The 15,147-nt window shown below is 35.3% G+C and overlaps 1 protein-coding gene across 2 annotated transcripts in view; it reads right to left on the bottom strand.

Annotated features, from left to right (window-relative positions):
* Nucleotides 1–15,147, bottom strand: part of ADAM28 (ADAM metallopeptidase domain 28) — a 62,721-nt gene that overhangs the window by 16,368 nt on the left and 31,206 nt on the right. For both annotated transcript variants that reach the window (XR_005989457.1, XM_041767054.1), the window contains exons 11-14: nucleotides 9,942–10,072; nucleotides 8,769–8,946; nucleotides 7,306–7,395; nucleotides 4,695–4,890 (exon numbers count right to left, since the gene is read on the bottom strand). Coding sequence is in view for 1 of the 2 variants with exons in the window: in XM_041767054.1 (XP_041622988.1) it covers nucleotides 4,695–4,890; nucleotides 7,306–7,395; nucleotides 8,769–8,946; nucleotides 9,942–10,072 (595 nt within the window). In the remaining variant the exon portion in view is untranslated. The remainder of the gene's footprint in view (nucleotides 1–4,694; nucleotides 4,891–7,305; nucleotides 7,396–8,768; nucleotides 8,947–9,941; nucleotides 10,073–15,147) is intronic.

The following is a 15,147-nucleotide window of genomic DNA, read 5'->3' as shown; positions in this document are numbered from 1 at the left end:
GAAGACTAGCTAGGAAAGCCACAATCATTATAGTAACCACCCACCAACAGACATTGGAATGCTCTCCTGCTAATACTTGCTACTGTCACAATTATTTGCTATGCTTAGTCAAACTTCTGCTTTGTGGAGACACAGCAATAAGCATCACATATTTAACTTCTTTTTTTTTTTTTTTAAACATTTTTTTTTAACTTTTTTTTTTTTAATTTATTTATGATAGGCACACAGTGAGAGAGAGAGAGAGGCAGAGACACAGACAGAGGGAGAAGCAGGCTCCATGCACCGGGAGCCCGACGTGGGATTCGATCCCGGATCTCCAGGATCGCGCCCTGGGCCAAAGGCAGGCGCCAAACAGCTGCGCCACCCAGGGATCCCACATATTTAACTTCTAATGCGGTCTTCCTTAGATTCCCATCAGACGAGCAATAGAACATAGTGCTTACGAGCTCAGGGGCTAAGCTGCAGCTGTGTGACCTTGGCCCAGTGCCTTAACCTGTTGGTTTATCTGTAAACTTGGATCATTTTAACTGAATTTCATGTTTCAATGCCAAGATGATAAAATAAATTTTATTATACTTTCTAAACTATTTGATCTTAATAGCATTTATAGGCTCCCCATTATTATAACAAACTACATTGAAAAAAATTGAATAACTAGGCATGAATAAAAAGAAAAAGCATATTTGTAATTCCAAACTTCAGATTTATTGCTGCTAATATTGTGGAAAGTAACATTTATACACCTGGTACCACGCTGCTTCCCAATTAATAGTATACTTGGCCTTTCCCCAGGCACTAAATATTCAGCAGTATCATAGCTCTGAAAGTTTAATTGGAAAATTTCTACATAATTTATTTGACTAATGCTTATTCTTGAGCTTTGAGATGTTTCCCAATTATCTGTTATCAATTTTAAAAGTGCTCACCAGGCTATAAAATGAATGAATGAATGAATGAATAAATAAATAAATAAAAGTGCTGGCTGAAAATCCTTTGTGAAAAAGTATTCCTGAATGCACTTTCTGGGGAAAGCTGTACATTTTCTTTTTTAGGTTGTACATACGGTTTTCCGTATGTACACATCCTGGAAAGACTGTGCTAATTCATGTCCTTACCAGAGTGTATAAAACTTGGTGTTTTGACACATCTTGACTGAAACTGAGCATTAACTGTAACAAAATTTTGTCAATTTGATAAATGTTGAAGGAAATCAATTTTGTAACAAAGTTTTGTCAATTTGATAAATGTTGAAGGAAATCAATTTTTCATTCCTATTTCTTACTATATTTGCATTTTCTGACTCATCAATGTGTCACTGCTTCATACTTCTTGCTAGTGCATTAAAATGATTTTAATGTTTTTTAGACATTTGTAGTCCTTTATGACAAATTATCTGTTAATGTCTTGGTCACATTTTCAATATTTGAATTGCAAGTGATTTATAGAAATGATGTGATATCGGAGAGAGTGATCTCCCCCTTTATATATAAGCCTTTTCAAACCTTGAAGATTAATTTGAAACAAATTTGTGATCCCTTCTGAATTACAAAATTTGGAATTTTATTTAAGGCAATCTGCCTCTCTGATCTTTTATACAAGCTACCTTTAAATGTGTGATTTAAACAATCTTCCCTATTTCAATATTGGATAAATATGTTCAACATTAATTCAATACTTTTGAACATTGAAAGTCAGGCAATGTGCTAGGACACACTGGGAATACAGTTGCGAACAAAATACACAGTCTCTAGGTAGTGGGAAATTTACAGATTTACAGGGGAGGCAGACAGTAAAGGATCAAGCAAAAGAAGAAAGTTATAGTCTTTACTGCAGTGATTTATCACCAAATAAAGGGGATGCTCAGAGCTTCAGCTCTGTGCAGGTTTCTTTCCCCAGGTTCCTGCTGTATGCCAAAGTTAGCCAAGGAAACACAGGGTCTTTCTTTAACCCACACAACCATCTTTGTTTCCACCTGTAACTTAGCATGTATGAGCATGCATGACCTGTTAAGCAGGAGGGCTACTGAGGCCAGATTCCAGCACACCAGGGTCCTTCCCCATGCACCAATGGTTATCAAGCTTTGCTCCTCAAATTGTGCCTCACCCACTCTTGCCTGATACAAAGGGTTTTATTCAGAAAGTCTTCAGAGTTTTAATCCATGTATTTCTCAGCTTGCCTTTTTACTGAGTATATTGTCAATCAGTGATGTTCTGCTTTTATCTTCTTCTTTTTTTAAAGATTTTATTTATTTATTCATGAGAGACAGAGAGAGAGAGAAAGAGAGAGAGATAGGCAGAGGGAAAAGCAGGCTTCATGCAGGAAGCCTGATGTGGGACTCAATCCCAGAGTCCTGGGATTATGCCTTGAGCCAAAGGCAGACGCTCAACCAGAGCCACCCAAGCGTCCCTTCTTTCATGTATATTTTCAGGAATTATGAAAAGTTCATGGCATGTGAAAACCTTCTTCAAGTATTTTTAGGAATATGCATTTTCCCTATTAAAACATTCCTTCAGTTATTTAAGTAAGTGTAGTAGAGGAGGGTGTGAAAATTAAAGATGTGTACACAATGGACATCATATACAGAAAGTCCAAAGAACTGACATTTTTTAAACTGCCTTTCCAATTTAAGTTTTGGTTTATGGTTTTGGAGATTGTTATGTTTTTATTTTTCATTTCTTTTTTATGGTATAATCAGAGAACATGGCTTATAAAATTATATAGCTTTGCACAGTTGCAGTATCATAGCCAATGAGGTTCATCAGAGGTGCGATTACTAATTTAGAAAACTAAAATTCCAGTATAATGGGCAAAATGAGCATTCAAGAGACTTCACTTTTCCAAATTGCTCCTCTGAATTCCCACAGTCCTTCTTTTCTTATCTCCTTCTCTCCTTATGCTCTGCCCATCTCCCAGCACCCCTGGCACCCCTACACACACACACACACACACACACACACACACACTTCTAAGAGTGTACTTATCTGAGAAGGATCTTGATTAGGGTTCCCAGATAAAGTATAGGGATACTCAAATTTGTTTTTTTTTTTAAGTTTTTATTTAAATTCCAATAGTTAACATTAGTTTCAGGTGTTCAATACAGTGGTTCAACACTTCATACAGCACCTGGTGTTCATTACAGCAAGTACACTCCTTAATTCCCATCACCTATTTCACCCATCCCCTCACTCATCTTCCTCTGGTAACCATCAGTTTGTTCTCTATAGTTAAGAGTCTGTTTTTTGGTTTGCCTCTCTCTCTTTTTCCCCCTTGTTTGTTCTTTTGTTTCTTAAATTCCACATATAAGTGAAATCATGTGATAGGTCTTTCTCTGACTCATGTATCTCACTTAGCTTTATACTTTCTAGCTCCATCCATGTCATTGCAAATGGCAAGATACATTCTTTTTATGGCTGAGTAATATTCCATCATATATATTTTATATATACCACTCTTTTATCCATTCATCAGTGGATAGATACCTGGGTTACTTCCATAACTTGGCTATTATAGATAATGTTGCTATAAACATCAGAGTAGTGTATCCCTTTGAATTAGTATTTTTGTATTCTTTGGGTAAATCCCTAGTGGTGCAATTGTTGGATTGTAGGTAAGCTCTATTTATAACTTTTTGAGGAACCTCCATACTATTTTCCACAGTGGCTGCACTAGATTGCATTCTCACCAACAGTGTCGAGGGTTCCCCTTTCTCCACATCCTTGCCAGCACTTATTGTTTCTTGTGTTGTTGATTTTAGCCATTCTGACAGATGTGAAGTGATATCTCATCGTAGTTTTGATTTGTATTTCCCTGATGATGAGTGATATTGAACACCTTTTCATGTGTCCGTCGGCCATCTGGATGTCTCCTTTGGAAAAATATCTATTCATGTCTTATGTGTGTTTTATAACTGGATGATTTGTTTGGGGGTGTTTAGTTGTATAAATTATTTATATATCTTGAATACTAATCATTTATCATATATGTCATTTGCAAATATCTCCTCCCATTCCATAGGTTGCCTTTTAGTTTTGTTGATTGTTTCCCTCACTGTGTAGAAGCTTTTTATTTTGATGAAGTTTCAATAGTTTCTTTTTGCTTTTGCATCCCTTGCCTCCAGAGACATATCTAGAAAGAATTTGCTATGGCCGATGTCAAAGAGATTACTGATTATGTTCCTCCCTGGAATTTTTATGATTTCAAATCTCACAGTTAGGTCTTTAATTAATTTTGAATTTACTTTTGTGTATGGTGCTTAAAAAAGTGGTCCAGTTTCATTCTTCTGTATGTTGCTGTCCAGTTTTCCCAACACCATTTGTTGAAGAGACTTTTTCTCATTGGCTAGTCTTTTACTCAGTTTTACTCAGTTAAATTTGAATTTCAGATAAAGTTTTCTTAGTGCAAGTTTACTTCAAATATTTCATGATACATGCAGTAAGAAAAAATTATTAATCTGAAATTCAAATTTAGCTGGGCCATCTTTATTTGTTGAATCTAGCAATCCCCAAATTGATCTAATGTCTTAAGATGTATTTATCCAGGATTTTGAGCTGTAGCACAGTTTCTAAGAAAGAAGATTGGGTCAGAATACTACTTTGGCCATGATTAAACACTGCCACCTGTTATAACATGATTTTTCATTGCATGCGCATACAGAGGGGCAGGAAAGCGAGCAGCACTGAGGCTTGTCCTCCTACCTGATCCCCATAGCTCGGTGCACTGCTCCTGCAGCGTGGGGCACAGCCCCATCAAACAGTAGCCCTCCCCATTTTGGCAAGGGAAGCCATTGACTCGGAATCTGTCATCAGGGCAAGTACCAGATTTGCCATCACACATTTCCGGCAGGTCACACTCATCTTTTGCTGGTCTGCAAACTGCACCAGCCCTTTTAAACTGCAGGGAAATAAAAATGAAGAGAAGGCCTTTTTTCCATCTGACTTACTCTAATATCTCAAATTAATGCAAATAATATTTTTCTCTTTGGCCTTTTATTGGCAAGCTCCTTCGAGGTATCATTCTATTCCATCCCACATCTGTGCTATGTAAACTAAAGACATATCCTATTATATTATTTTTATTGACTTCTGCCAATGGCCTAAGTCTTCAAGTAATCAATATTTCTGAATTTATAGAGCAAGCACTATAGAAATATCAATGAGAAAAGTATAGAAGAAAACCAAGCCTCATTTTAGATGCAAAGAAGGGATTTTTTTCCTTTGCTGAATGCATATTTGTCATGATTTTCAAGGAGATTTACATCTGCAGCTTCAGAGATTTACTGGTGAAGTGAATCTTCTGTATTAAGGAATGTACATTTACAAGCACCAGATCCGTGTGCTCTGAGACTTTCCCAGGCATCATGTTTCCTAATCCTAATTCCTTTTATTTGCTCAAATATTTCTTTTTAACTCCTTTCTTCCTATGCAATGATTTATTACGGGGGAGAAATAACTAAATGTTCATTTGATGTATTAATTCCATGGCAATCTACTACTGCAAATCTTGCTCTTATTGCCTAAGAGAAAACTTAGTAAAATAAATTCTGCTATTTATGCAGATCTGAAGAGGTACCTCTTTTCCTACTGGAGGTGAGCAAGTGTGCTCCCCTATCATCAGAAAATTTACAATATCTTTACATTGATAACAGAATGGAATCCAAAATCTAATTAGATCATACAAGACTCTCTAAATTCAACCCCCACTACTCCAGCCAGACTAGCTTTCTTACCAGCTATCACATAAGCCATGCTTATACCTCCCATCCCATTTTTATTCCCTCTCAGCCTTCTAATTTAGGAATTTTTTCTCTTTTTCTGTACTTATCTAAAAATCTATGCATTACGTTAGGACAGCCTCATTTTCCACGAAGCCTCGTCTGATGTCTTCAGGGCACACTGCTGCCTTTCTTTCTACACATGGTGGGAAGAGCCCTGAATTCAGATTTGGAAGATAGAGGTTTGAATATTGGCTCTCCCAGGGGCTAGGAATATACCTTAGAAAAGGGACTTAATCTCTTTGAAAATCCATTTCCTGAACATCTACTATTTCCTTTACAGAGTTATTATGAAAACTAAGTGAAAATATAAGTGGAAAGTATTACACAAAGGGCATATATCCTTATAATGTCTACTTGGGCATTAAATAATGCATTATATTTTCACCTGTTTCAGGTATGTATAGCATTACCCTAAAGAAACAGCATGTTCTTTGAAGTCAAAGATTACTTTTTTTAAAATCCTTTACAATTTCCAATAGCACATAATCATCACTTGTTGAATACTACTTAAGTTCTCAAATTTTCTTCCTTTTAGCCTTTTATTTCTTTCCTTTCCCCCTGATTTAAAAAAAAAAGAAATTTCCCAAACACTACCTATAAGCTGGTATGCCATCTAGCTACACATTCCTTCTGCAGACAGATTTTGAGCATTTAAAATGTATGAAACTCTGTGCCAGGTGAGGATGAATCAGCCCCTTGCCCTTAGAAGCCAGTCTAACTAAGGAAACATATATAAACAAATAATCGTAATAGAAAATTCTATGCAATGATAGAATGTAAAATCCTAAACTTGAACCTGAAAGGAAAGGCAATAAGCTTTGAAGAGAAAATGATACAGAATCATTACTTTATGTCTGTGTTCTACTAATTTCACCCTGAAATGACTTCAAAGTCTGAAGTCAAGGGAGCTCCCCATATTACCTAAAACCAAAGCTTTCCCACCAAGCCCATTATTAAAGGAATATGCAATCAATTATGAGGTTTGGTGCAAGAAGGCTCTGTGGTATCAGAAGCAGTGGCAGGTAGGAGTCCCCAGGATTGGCTTTGGAATTGGTCATATTTGGAGTTTGCCATTCAGTGGCCTATTATTTTGCACATTTTCTATTCTGAGCTTCTGTTTCTTCAGAAGCAAAATAAGATAATAATACCTAACCAAAATATTGTTGGGGGATCAAATAGCCGATGTTTGTAAAGCACTTGTATATAAATGGTAGGCACTGTTATTTTATAGACAGAAAATTGGTGCTCTGCTATTTCATTTAACATAGTCCCTGAGATTTTTGATATAGCAAAATAAACAGTAATCATAATTATTAAAGTGGAATAAAGGGACGCCTGGGTGGCTCAGTCGTTGAGCATCTGCCTTTGACTCAAAGTGTGATCCCAGGGTCCTGGGATAGAGTCCCACATTGGGCTCCCTGCGGGGGAACCTGCTTCTTCTTCTGCCTATGTCTCTCCTCTCTCTTCATGTCTCTCGTGAGTAAGTAAATAAAATCTCTAAAAAAATAAAGTAGAATAAAATAAAATCTTACCTGGCATTTTTCACAGCATTCTCCTATTGCACATTGAAAATTTGCTTTGATTTTACAAATTTTAGCATCACAGCAAATGTTGGTACATTCCTAAGAAATACCAGAAACAAATGCAAATGGTGATTGAGTCTCATTTTTTTTTGCTCTCATTTCACCACATAATATAAATAATATAAGTTTTTATATTATTTATAAGTTTTTCATCACATAGCCCCTACTGTGATATAGGCTGAAAATAATTTTTGGAAAATAAAAGATAGAACAAAGCTCAACATTAGAAAAAGTATACTTTGGATATTTTTCCAAATACAGCGGTTTGTCATGTATCTGAATTCTACTGACATCTTTTTAAATTTTATTATTTTCTCTAGTTCACTCAGCTCCCATGGTAGTACTTGGATCTTTTTTTTTTTTTTTTGTAAAATATGAGAGAAAACAAAAGGAAAAAGAATAGGTTTTAAAATAAAAGTTATCTAAATAGTTAAAAATGTAATTAGTTGAGCTCATTTGTTTTATCCAGCAATATATTCAATCTCTAGAATATGTACTAAAAATCTAAAAGTATAATTCTTTATCCAATTTTGACATTTAATACAACTCTGCATCAAGCAATAGACTGTCTTGCTCTCCCCACCTGGTTTCTGAGAAACCAGGCACCCGCACGAGGTTTTGGGGAAGCTCCTACCTCAGAAACTTCCTCTTATAATTGTTCAGTTTCCTTAAGAGAGTGCTATATTTAAAGTTACAACTTTTTAGGGTTAAAACTGTTGCCCTTATTTCAAATATAAACATCATTTTGGAAAGATTTCTCTTTTTCATAGAATGAATACATTTGTGGTCATATTTTGAAATTACTGAAGAGCTGACCCCTTGAGGCCTTAACATGTCACTCATATGAAGTGTTGATAAAATGCGGGCAAAGGTCCCATTCAGACCCCTGGCTTCCCTGTCAATAGAGTGGGATCAGGCTAGGACTCCTAAGGGTAAAAACTCTGAAGTTGCAAAGAAAAGAACTAAATCCTAGTGAAAGGTGGCTCTGGACAAACATTTGAGTCTACATCTTGAACTTTCCCTTTACCAGCTCTGTGACCTTGGGCAAGTTATTTACATCCTCTGAGCACTACTGCAGTGCTGTGCTGAAAGTAACTGCTCCGTAGGTCCTAGGCACATAAGAAAGGTGAAGTATTTCTGCCAGAAAGGGAGGGATGAAGATACAAAGCCCAGTTGTTAACTGGTTCTTGAAAAACAGGAAATGGAGAGAGAACCCTAAGAAGGAAATTAGGAAGGTCTGTTAAGCAATATAGTATTCATTGTTAGAAAGGTTGGCTTGACAAATGTCTACAAATTAACATATGCAAAATTACAAGAAGTGTCCAATTTCAGAGTAATAATATAGTTTTATAGTATATCTTCTTAGCAATTAAAAGACAAATTAGATCACTTTAGAAAGTATTTGGTGGTACCTCCGGAGTCCCACAATCACAGTCCTCTCCCATTTCTACGACCTGGTTCCCACAGATTGGGATGGATATGATATCAGTGGGCAATGGGGCATTGAAAAGGCAATTTGATAGTTTGTCTTCAAAGAACTTGTCATAGCTGACACGGCTGCAGGAACTGAAGTCTGTAGGTATGTAGAAGCTATGAAGATGAAGAAAGAGGAAATGGAACAGTCATGCTTAGCATGAAGGGAGCAATATCACATTGAAGATAACACCCAAAACCTGCCCCAAAAGATTAAACCCAATCCGCTGCCCAACTGCTATGTTATGAGCTCATTTGTGCGCCTGCATTAGCCATCCTGGATGGACACAAACACTTCCAGCTTAATGGAAAACTATGTCAGATCTCAAAGTGTAGCATCTAGGCTACTGTTTAAAAAAAAAAAAAAAAAGAAGATATTTCTGACTTATCCAGATAATCTTATCAGCCTTAGGCCATTTTGGTCGTGAAGTCCTAATGGTAGTAAAGTCATATTTATTTATGTGTCTCAGAATTCACTTTCCTCAGAGGAATTACTTTGGACAGAATGTCTTCAGTTCACAAATAAAGCTGAGGTTTAAAAATGCAGGAGTATCTGGGAGAGATAACATAAGATATGTGCCTGGCATGCCACCACAATGCTACTTTGTGGAAGGGTGTGAGAGATTAACCCGAGATTGAGTGAGATGCGACGGGCAAGGAAAACAGATATATAAAGGGGATTGTGGGATTTTGAAAGACAAAATTCCCTGGTAACTTTGTTTAGGCAAGGCAGGAATGTATAATCTCTCTGTCCTCCTGCAAGGATGTTCTTCTTTCATTAGATTTTTCTCGAGAACCACTCAATCTGAATTCATTGAAAATTTGATAAATACTAATGATTTCCTGAAACCAGGTCTTGTGCAGATGAGGTGAAGTAAAAAATGTCAATCACCCCAGCAGCAAAGACACAGTATGTTTGAATGATGTCTTAGGTAATGAAAAATATTGCATATAGATGAGAGATAATGTGGTTTGGCATAGATATGCATTCATGATTATACTATTTAATATTTAAAAGCTTGAATGTGTTGCTGAAGATGACATGAAAGACAAAGCACAGCCCAGAGTGAACCAAAATCAGGGACAGATAGCATCTTCCCAGAGAGCCTCACCTTAGTGCTCTGTCCATCACACATATTGTCGAAGGGCACTTGCAAACATAGGAGTCATGAAACATTCCAAAGTTATGGCCCATTTCATGGGCCATGGTCCCTGCTACTCTAAGCACGTTGCTACTGTGGTCCTAAGAGCAAGAATAGGGAAATAGATCCTCTGGTTTTCAAACTAAATTATCACTCAGAGTATAATTAGTTTTACTAACTGGGGCTGAGAAAATTATTTTACCTTTGGCTTTTTACCTGCTCACCATTTCTCTTTCTCTTCCTCCCCTTCTCCCTTCCTCCTGCCACATGCATACAGGCGCATGCACACACACACACACACACACACACACACACACACACAACTTTGGTACCAAATACACATCACTGGGCACACTGATTGCTCTTTATTCTTGTAAATGGAGAATATTTATAATAAGCAACGTTTTGTGGTTTCCTGCCAGGAGATACAGTGACTAAATGTCTTCAACGATGATAAGAAATCAAAAAATTTTTAAAACAATCTACCCCCCACTCCAGGCTTGCTGTTAATGTCTTCTAATTTGATGGGAAGTCTTTGATATGTTTAGCTAATAGGGACCTGAAAAAAAACTAAGAAAAACTGGAGATATGTTTAGATTTTATACATTGCCTTATTTGAGGTTCCTTAAATTTATGGTATCTCCCTTTAAATAATTATTTTCATAACCTCTATGTTTCTTTCATTTCAGATGAACTCTATTATATGTCTCTAAACTTTACCCACCCTTTGAAGTTTACTTTAAAGCAAATTTCCTGACCAAATTAACCTTCATCAATAATCCTCTTCTCTGGATTCCTATTGCAGCTTTCAATTCTACTATCACATATTATTAAGTAGTGCTTTAAATAGTCTAATTTCTTTTCCAATTTTATGGTAGCTCTTTCAAGTCAGAAAAAAAAATATATATATATATGATGAGAAGTTTTTGCTCTGAAATGTGTCTTTTTTTTTCTACCTCAAGATTTCCCCTTTCATTTTAATTTTCATCAGTTTGATTATAATTATGGTATAACTAGTTTTTTTTGGAAAAATGGGTAATTTTTCCCATATATATATATATATATATATATATATATATAGAGAGAGAGAGAGAGAGAGAGAGGTCTCTACCACCTGGCAGTGGAATAGGAACACTATAAGGACCTACCCAAGACACTAAGGAACTCCAGACTGAGGCTTAATAAGAACAAAAGAAAATATCCCCTCTGATCAAAAGCCTAATCATCAATAACAGGTGACAACTAGCTATTGAGAGATTCAATAGCATAAACTCTCTGGGGAATCCAGGAAAGACCTACAGATGAGTGTGAAACACACACTGAGAAAAATCCTCTGAAAACCAGCCCTCACCCTAAATACAAAACAATGTTAGAGCAATTTAAAGCCTGTAATGTACTGAAGGCAGTCATAGCAACAACAACAAAATCCCAAACCCAGCTCAATTCCTGTTACATTGATTCAAATCCTCACACAAGAGGCCTAGCAGAAGGAAAGAAATGATCATTTCCAGGCCAAAAATTACACCCACCCACCCACACACACACACACACACACACACATACAGCTCAGACTAGTGTCTTTCACAGGATGTCTGACTTTCAACAAAAAATAATAAGCATCCAAAAGAAAGAAAAGCAATACCCTGCCAATCAACAGATCCAGATTCATATCTGACACAGATGTTAAAACTATCAGACAACACTTCAAAACAACTATGATTAATATGTTAAAAGCTCTAGTGGAAAAGATGAATATCACACAAACCTGGATGAGAACTTTCAGCAGAGCTAGACACCATAAGAAAGACTCAAATGGAAATGCTAGAAATGAAATAGACAGTAACAGGTGAATGAGGTATTCAACAGGCTTAAGAATAGATTCGGAATAGCTGAGGAAATAATCACTGGTCTTAACAGTTCAACAAAAATTAACCAAATGGAAACACAAAGTTCAAAAAGAATAAAAAAGAAAACAAACAGTAGAACAGAGCATACAAGTTTTGAGGGGCAATATAAAATGGTCACAGACATATGTATCCCTGGAAGAAAAAGGGGATAGAATTAAATAGAAGAAATATTTGAAGAAGTAATGGTTGAGAAATTTCCAAAACACATCAGATACAAGCCCTTGGTCCAAGAAGTTCCGGGAACACTAAGTGGAATAAATTACCCATTTTTTCCAAAAAAAACCCTACTTAGTTATACCATAATTATAATCAAACTGATGAAAATTAAAAAGAAAGAAGTCTTGAGGTAGAAAAAAAAGACACATTTCAGAGCAAAAAAGATAAAGTTTACACCAGACTTTTCATCAGGAACTCTGCAATCCAGCAGACAGTGAATTGAAATCATTAGAAGTGCTCAAAGAAAAACCCAGAATTACAAACCCAGTGAAAATATATACAAAACAGAAATAGAGATAAAGTCATCTGAAAGTAACTAAAAGAATTCATTGACAGCATACCAGTATTACAAGAAAGTTTTTTTAAATCTGGTAGAAAATATATATATATACCAGACAGAAACTTGTAGCTATACAAAGAAATGATGAGTGTTGGGAATGTGATAAGATGATTGTAGGTAAATATAGATAAGAATAATACTATTTTTTTCTTATTTTAAATTGCATTGGGAGATAGACTAAGAAAAACTAATAATAATATATTGTGTATTTATAATGTATGTGAAGTTAAACACATGATAACAATAGCACAAAAAAATGGAAGGGAGTAACTAGGGGTATACTCTTGTACAACAACTCCAGAGTATTTCTTTTTTTAAAAAGATTTTTATGTATTTATTTTTTTAAAGAGAGAATGTGCAGGGAGGAAGGGCAGAGGGAGAGGGAGAGTCTTAAGCAGACTCCACGTTGCACAGAGAGCCCAATGTGGGGCTCTGTCTCATCACTTAGATCATGAACTGAGCTGAAACCTACAGTCTGATGCTTAAACAACTGCACCACCCTGGCGCCCTGAGCACAAAAGTATTTCAAGGTATAAACAGACAAGTGGAGCTGTATAATAAACCAGGGCAACCATTAAAAATAAACAAATAGAGATAACAATGAAAAGCTAATAATGGAAATAAATAAAATTATTTTCAAAAATCCTTAATCCTAAGGAGAGCAAAAAAATGGAATACGATGAAATATCAAACATGTAGCAAGACGGAAGCTTTTAGTCCAATAATATCAATAATTATATTACATATAAGTGATTTAAATACACCAAATAAAATACAGAAAATGTCAAATTAGATAAAAAGTAAAGCCCAAGTATCTACTGTCTACCAGAAACCTTTAGATGTAGAGAAAAATATATGCTGAAAATAAAAATAAGGAAAAGGTTGTATCAAACAAACTTTAGCCACCCACAAAATGTTGGAGTAACTATAATAATATCAGAAAAAGTAGACTTCAGAACAGGAACATTTCAGGAAAAAAGAGAAATATAAAATAATAAATACATTAATTCTCCAAAGAGACATGATAACTCTATTTGTGATTTGCTTAACAGAGCTTCAAAATACATTAAGGGATGACTTATAGAATTGAAACAATAGACAAATATACAATTACGCTTGGATACTTAACCATTCTCTCTACATAAATGATTCAAAAGAACCGAACAAGAGGATAAATGAACTTGATGTAATTGACAGTTACAGAACACTCCATCTACTAACAGCGGAAAACATTCTTTTTCAAGTTCACATGCAGTATTGATCAAGAACAAACCTCAAAAAGGTTTAAAATATCAAAAGTTTACTAAGGAAAATATTTTGTAAATATTTTTCCCAGACTATTAGGGACTGAATTGTGCACCTCCCACCCCAGTTCATATATTGAAGCCTTAACCTCCAATGTGACTGTATAGGGCTTCTAAGGAGGTAATTAAGGTTAAATAAGACTGTACTCCTGGGACCCTAAAACAACAGGACTGAAGAGAAAGGGATGTATGCTTCGAGGAAAAGCCATGTGAGGATGGCAAGAAGGTGGCCATCTGCAAGCCAATGGGGGAGATCTGAGGCAAAGCCAAACCTACCAACACCTGGATCTTGGAATTTTAGCCTCCAGAACTCTGAGAAAATACATTTCTGTTGTTTAAGCCATATACCCCAGGGTATTTTGTTATGGCAGCCCTAGCAAATGAATACACAGATCATAACAAAACGAAATATAAAAAATCCATAATAGAAATTATTACAGTACACTTCTAAATAATACATGAGTCAAAAAGGAGATCAAAAAAGAAATTAGAAAATATTTTTAACTGAATGAAAATGAAACACACTTATCTAAATTGGATGGATTCAACTAAAGCAGTACATGGAAGGAAATTTATGAATTAAATGTTTGAATTTGAAAAAAGTCTCAAATGAACAACCTAAAATTCTTCCTTAAGTAACAGAAAAAGAAGAGAACAAATTAAATGCAGAGAAAGCAAAAGAAATTCAATAATCAAGACAAGAGTAGAAATCAATGAAACTGAAAACAGGAAAACTATGCATAAAGTATCAGTAAAGCAAAAGCTGTTCTTAGAAGTGAATAAAATTAATGAACCCTCACCAAGACTTACCATGAGAAAAAGAGTAAATTACTAATATCATGAATGAGAGAAGACATCACTACAGATATAAAAAATTCTATGGATATAAAATAGGATAACAGGAATATTGTCAACATATTTATGCCAATTTAAATGAAATGGACATTTTCCTTAGAGACACAAATTATCAAGGCTCAGTCAAGAAAAGATAAATAGCTTGATAGTACTATATTTGTAGAAGAAATTTTATTTGTAGTTAAGAACCTTTCCATAATGAAAATTTCAGACCCATGTTATTTTACTGATGAATTGTACCAAATATTTTAAGAAGGAATAATTCCAATTTTACTAAAACCTGCCAGAAAATTGAAAAGTTGGGAACATACCAATTTATGTAACCAGATTTACCCTAATAACAAAATCTGAAAAATACGGAAGAGTGAAAGACAACTACAGGCTAATACCCTTCATGGTTATATAGAATACAGAAATCCTCAAGATATGTTAGCTTGTTAAATCTAGCAAGATATAAAAAAAAATAATGCATTATGGCCATGCTGCGTCTATGCTCGATATGCAAGGTTGTTTCAACATTTGAAATTCAATCATACTACCTATCATATCAACAC

Source organism: Vulpes lagopus, chromosome 8, assembly GCF_018345385.1.
Source record: "Vulpes lagopus strain Blue_001 chromosome 8, ASM1834538v1, whole genome shotgun sequence".
NCBI classification, from domain to species: Eukaryota; Metazoa; Chordata; class Mammalia; order Carnivora; family Canidae; genus Vulpes; species Vulpes lagopus.
Note: the sequence above shows the minus strand (reverse complement) of the source record. Positions and strands in the feature narration are given on the sequence as shown.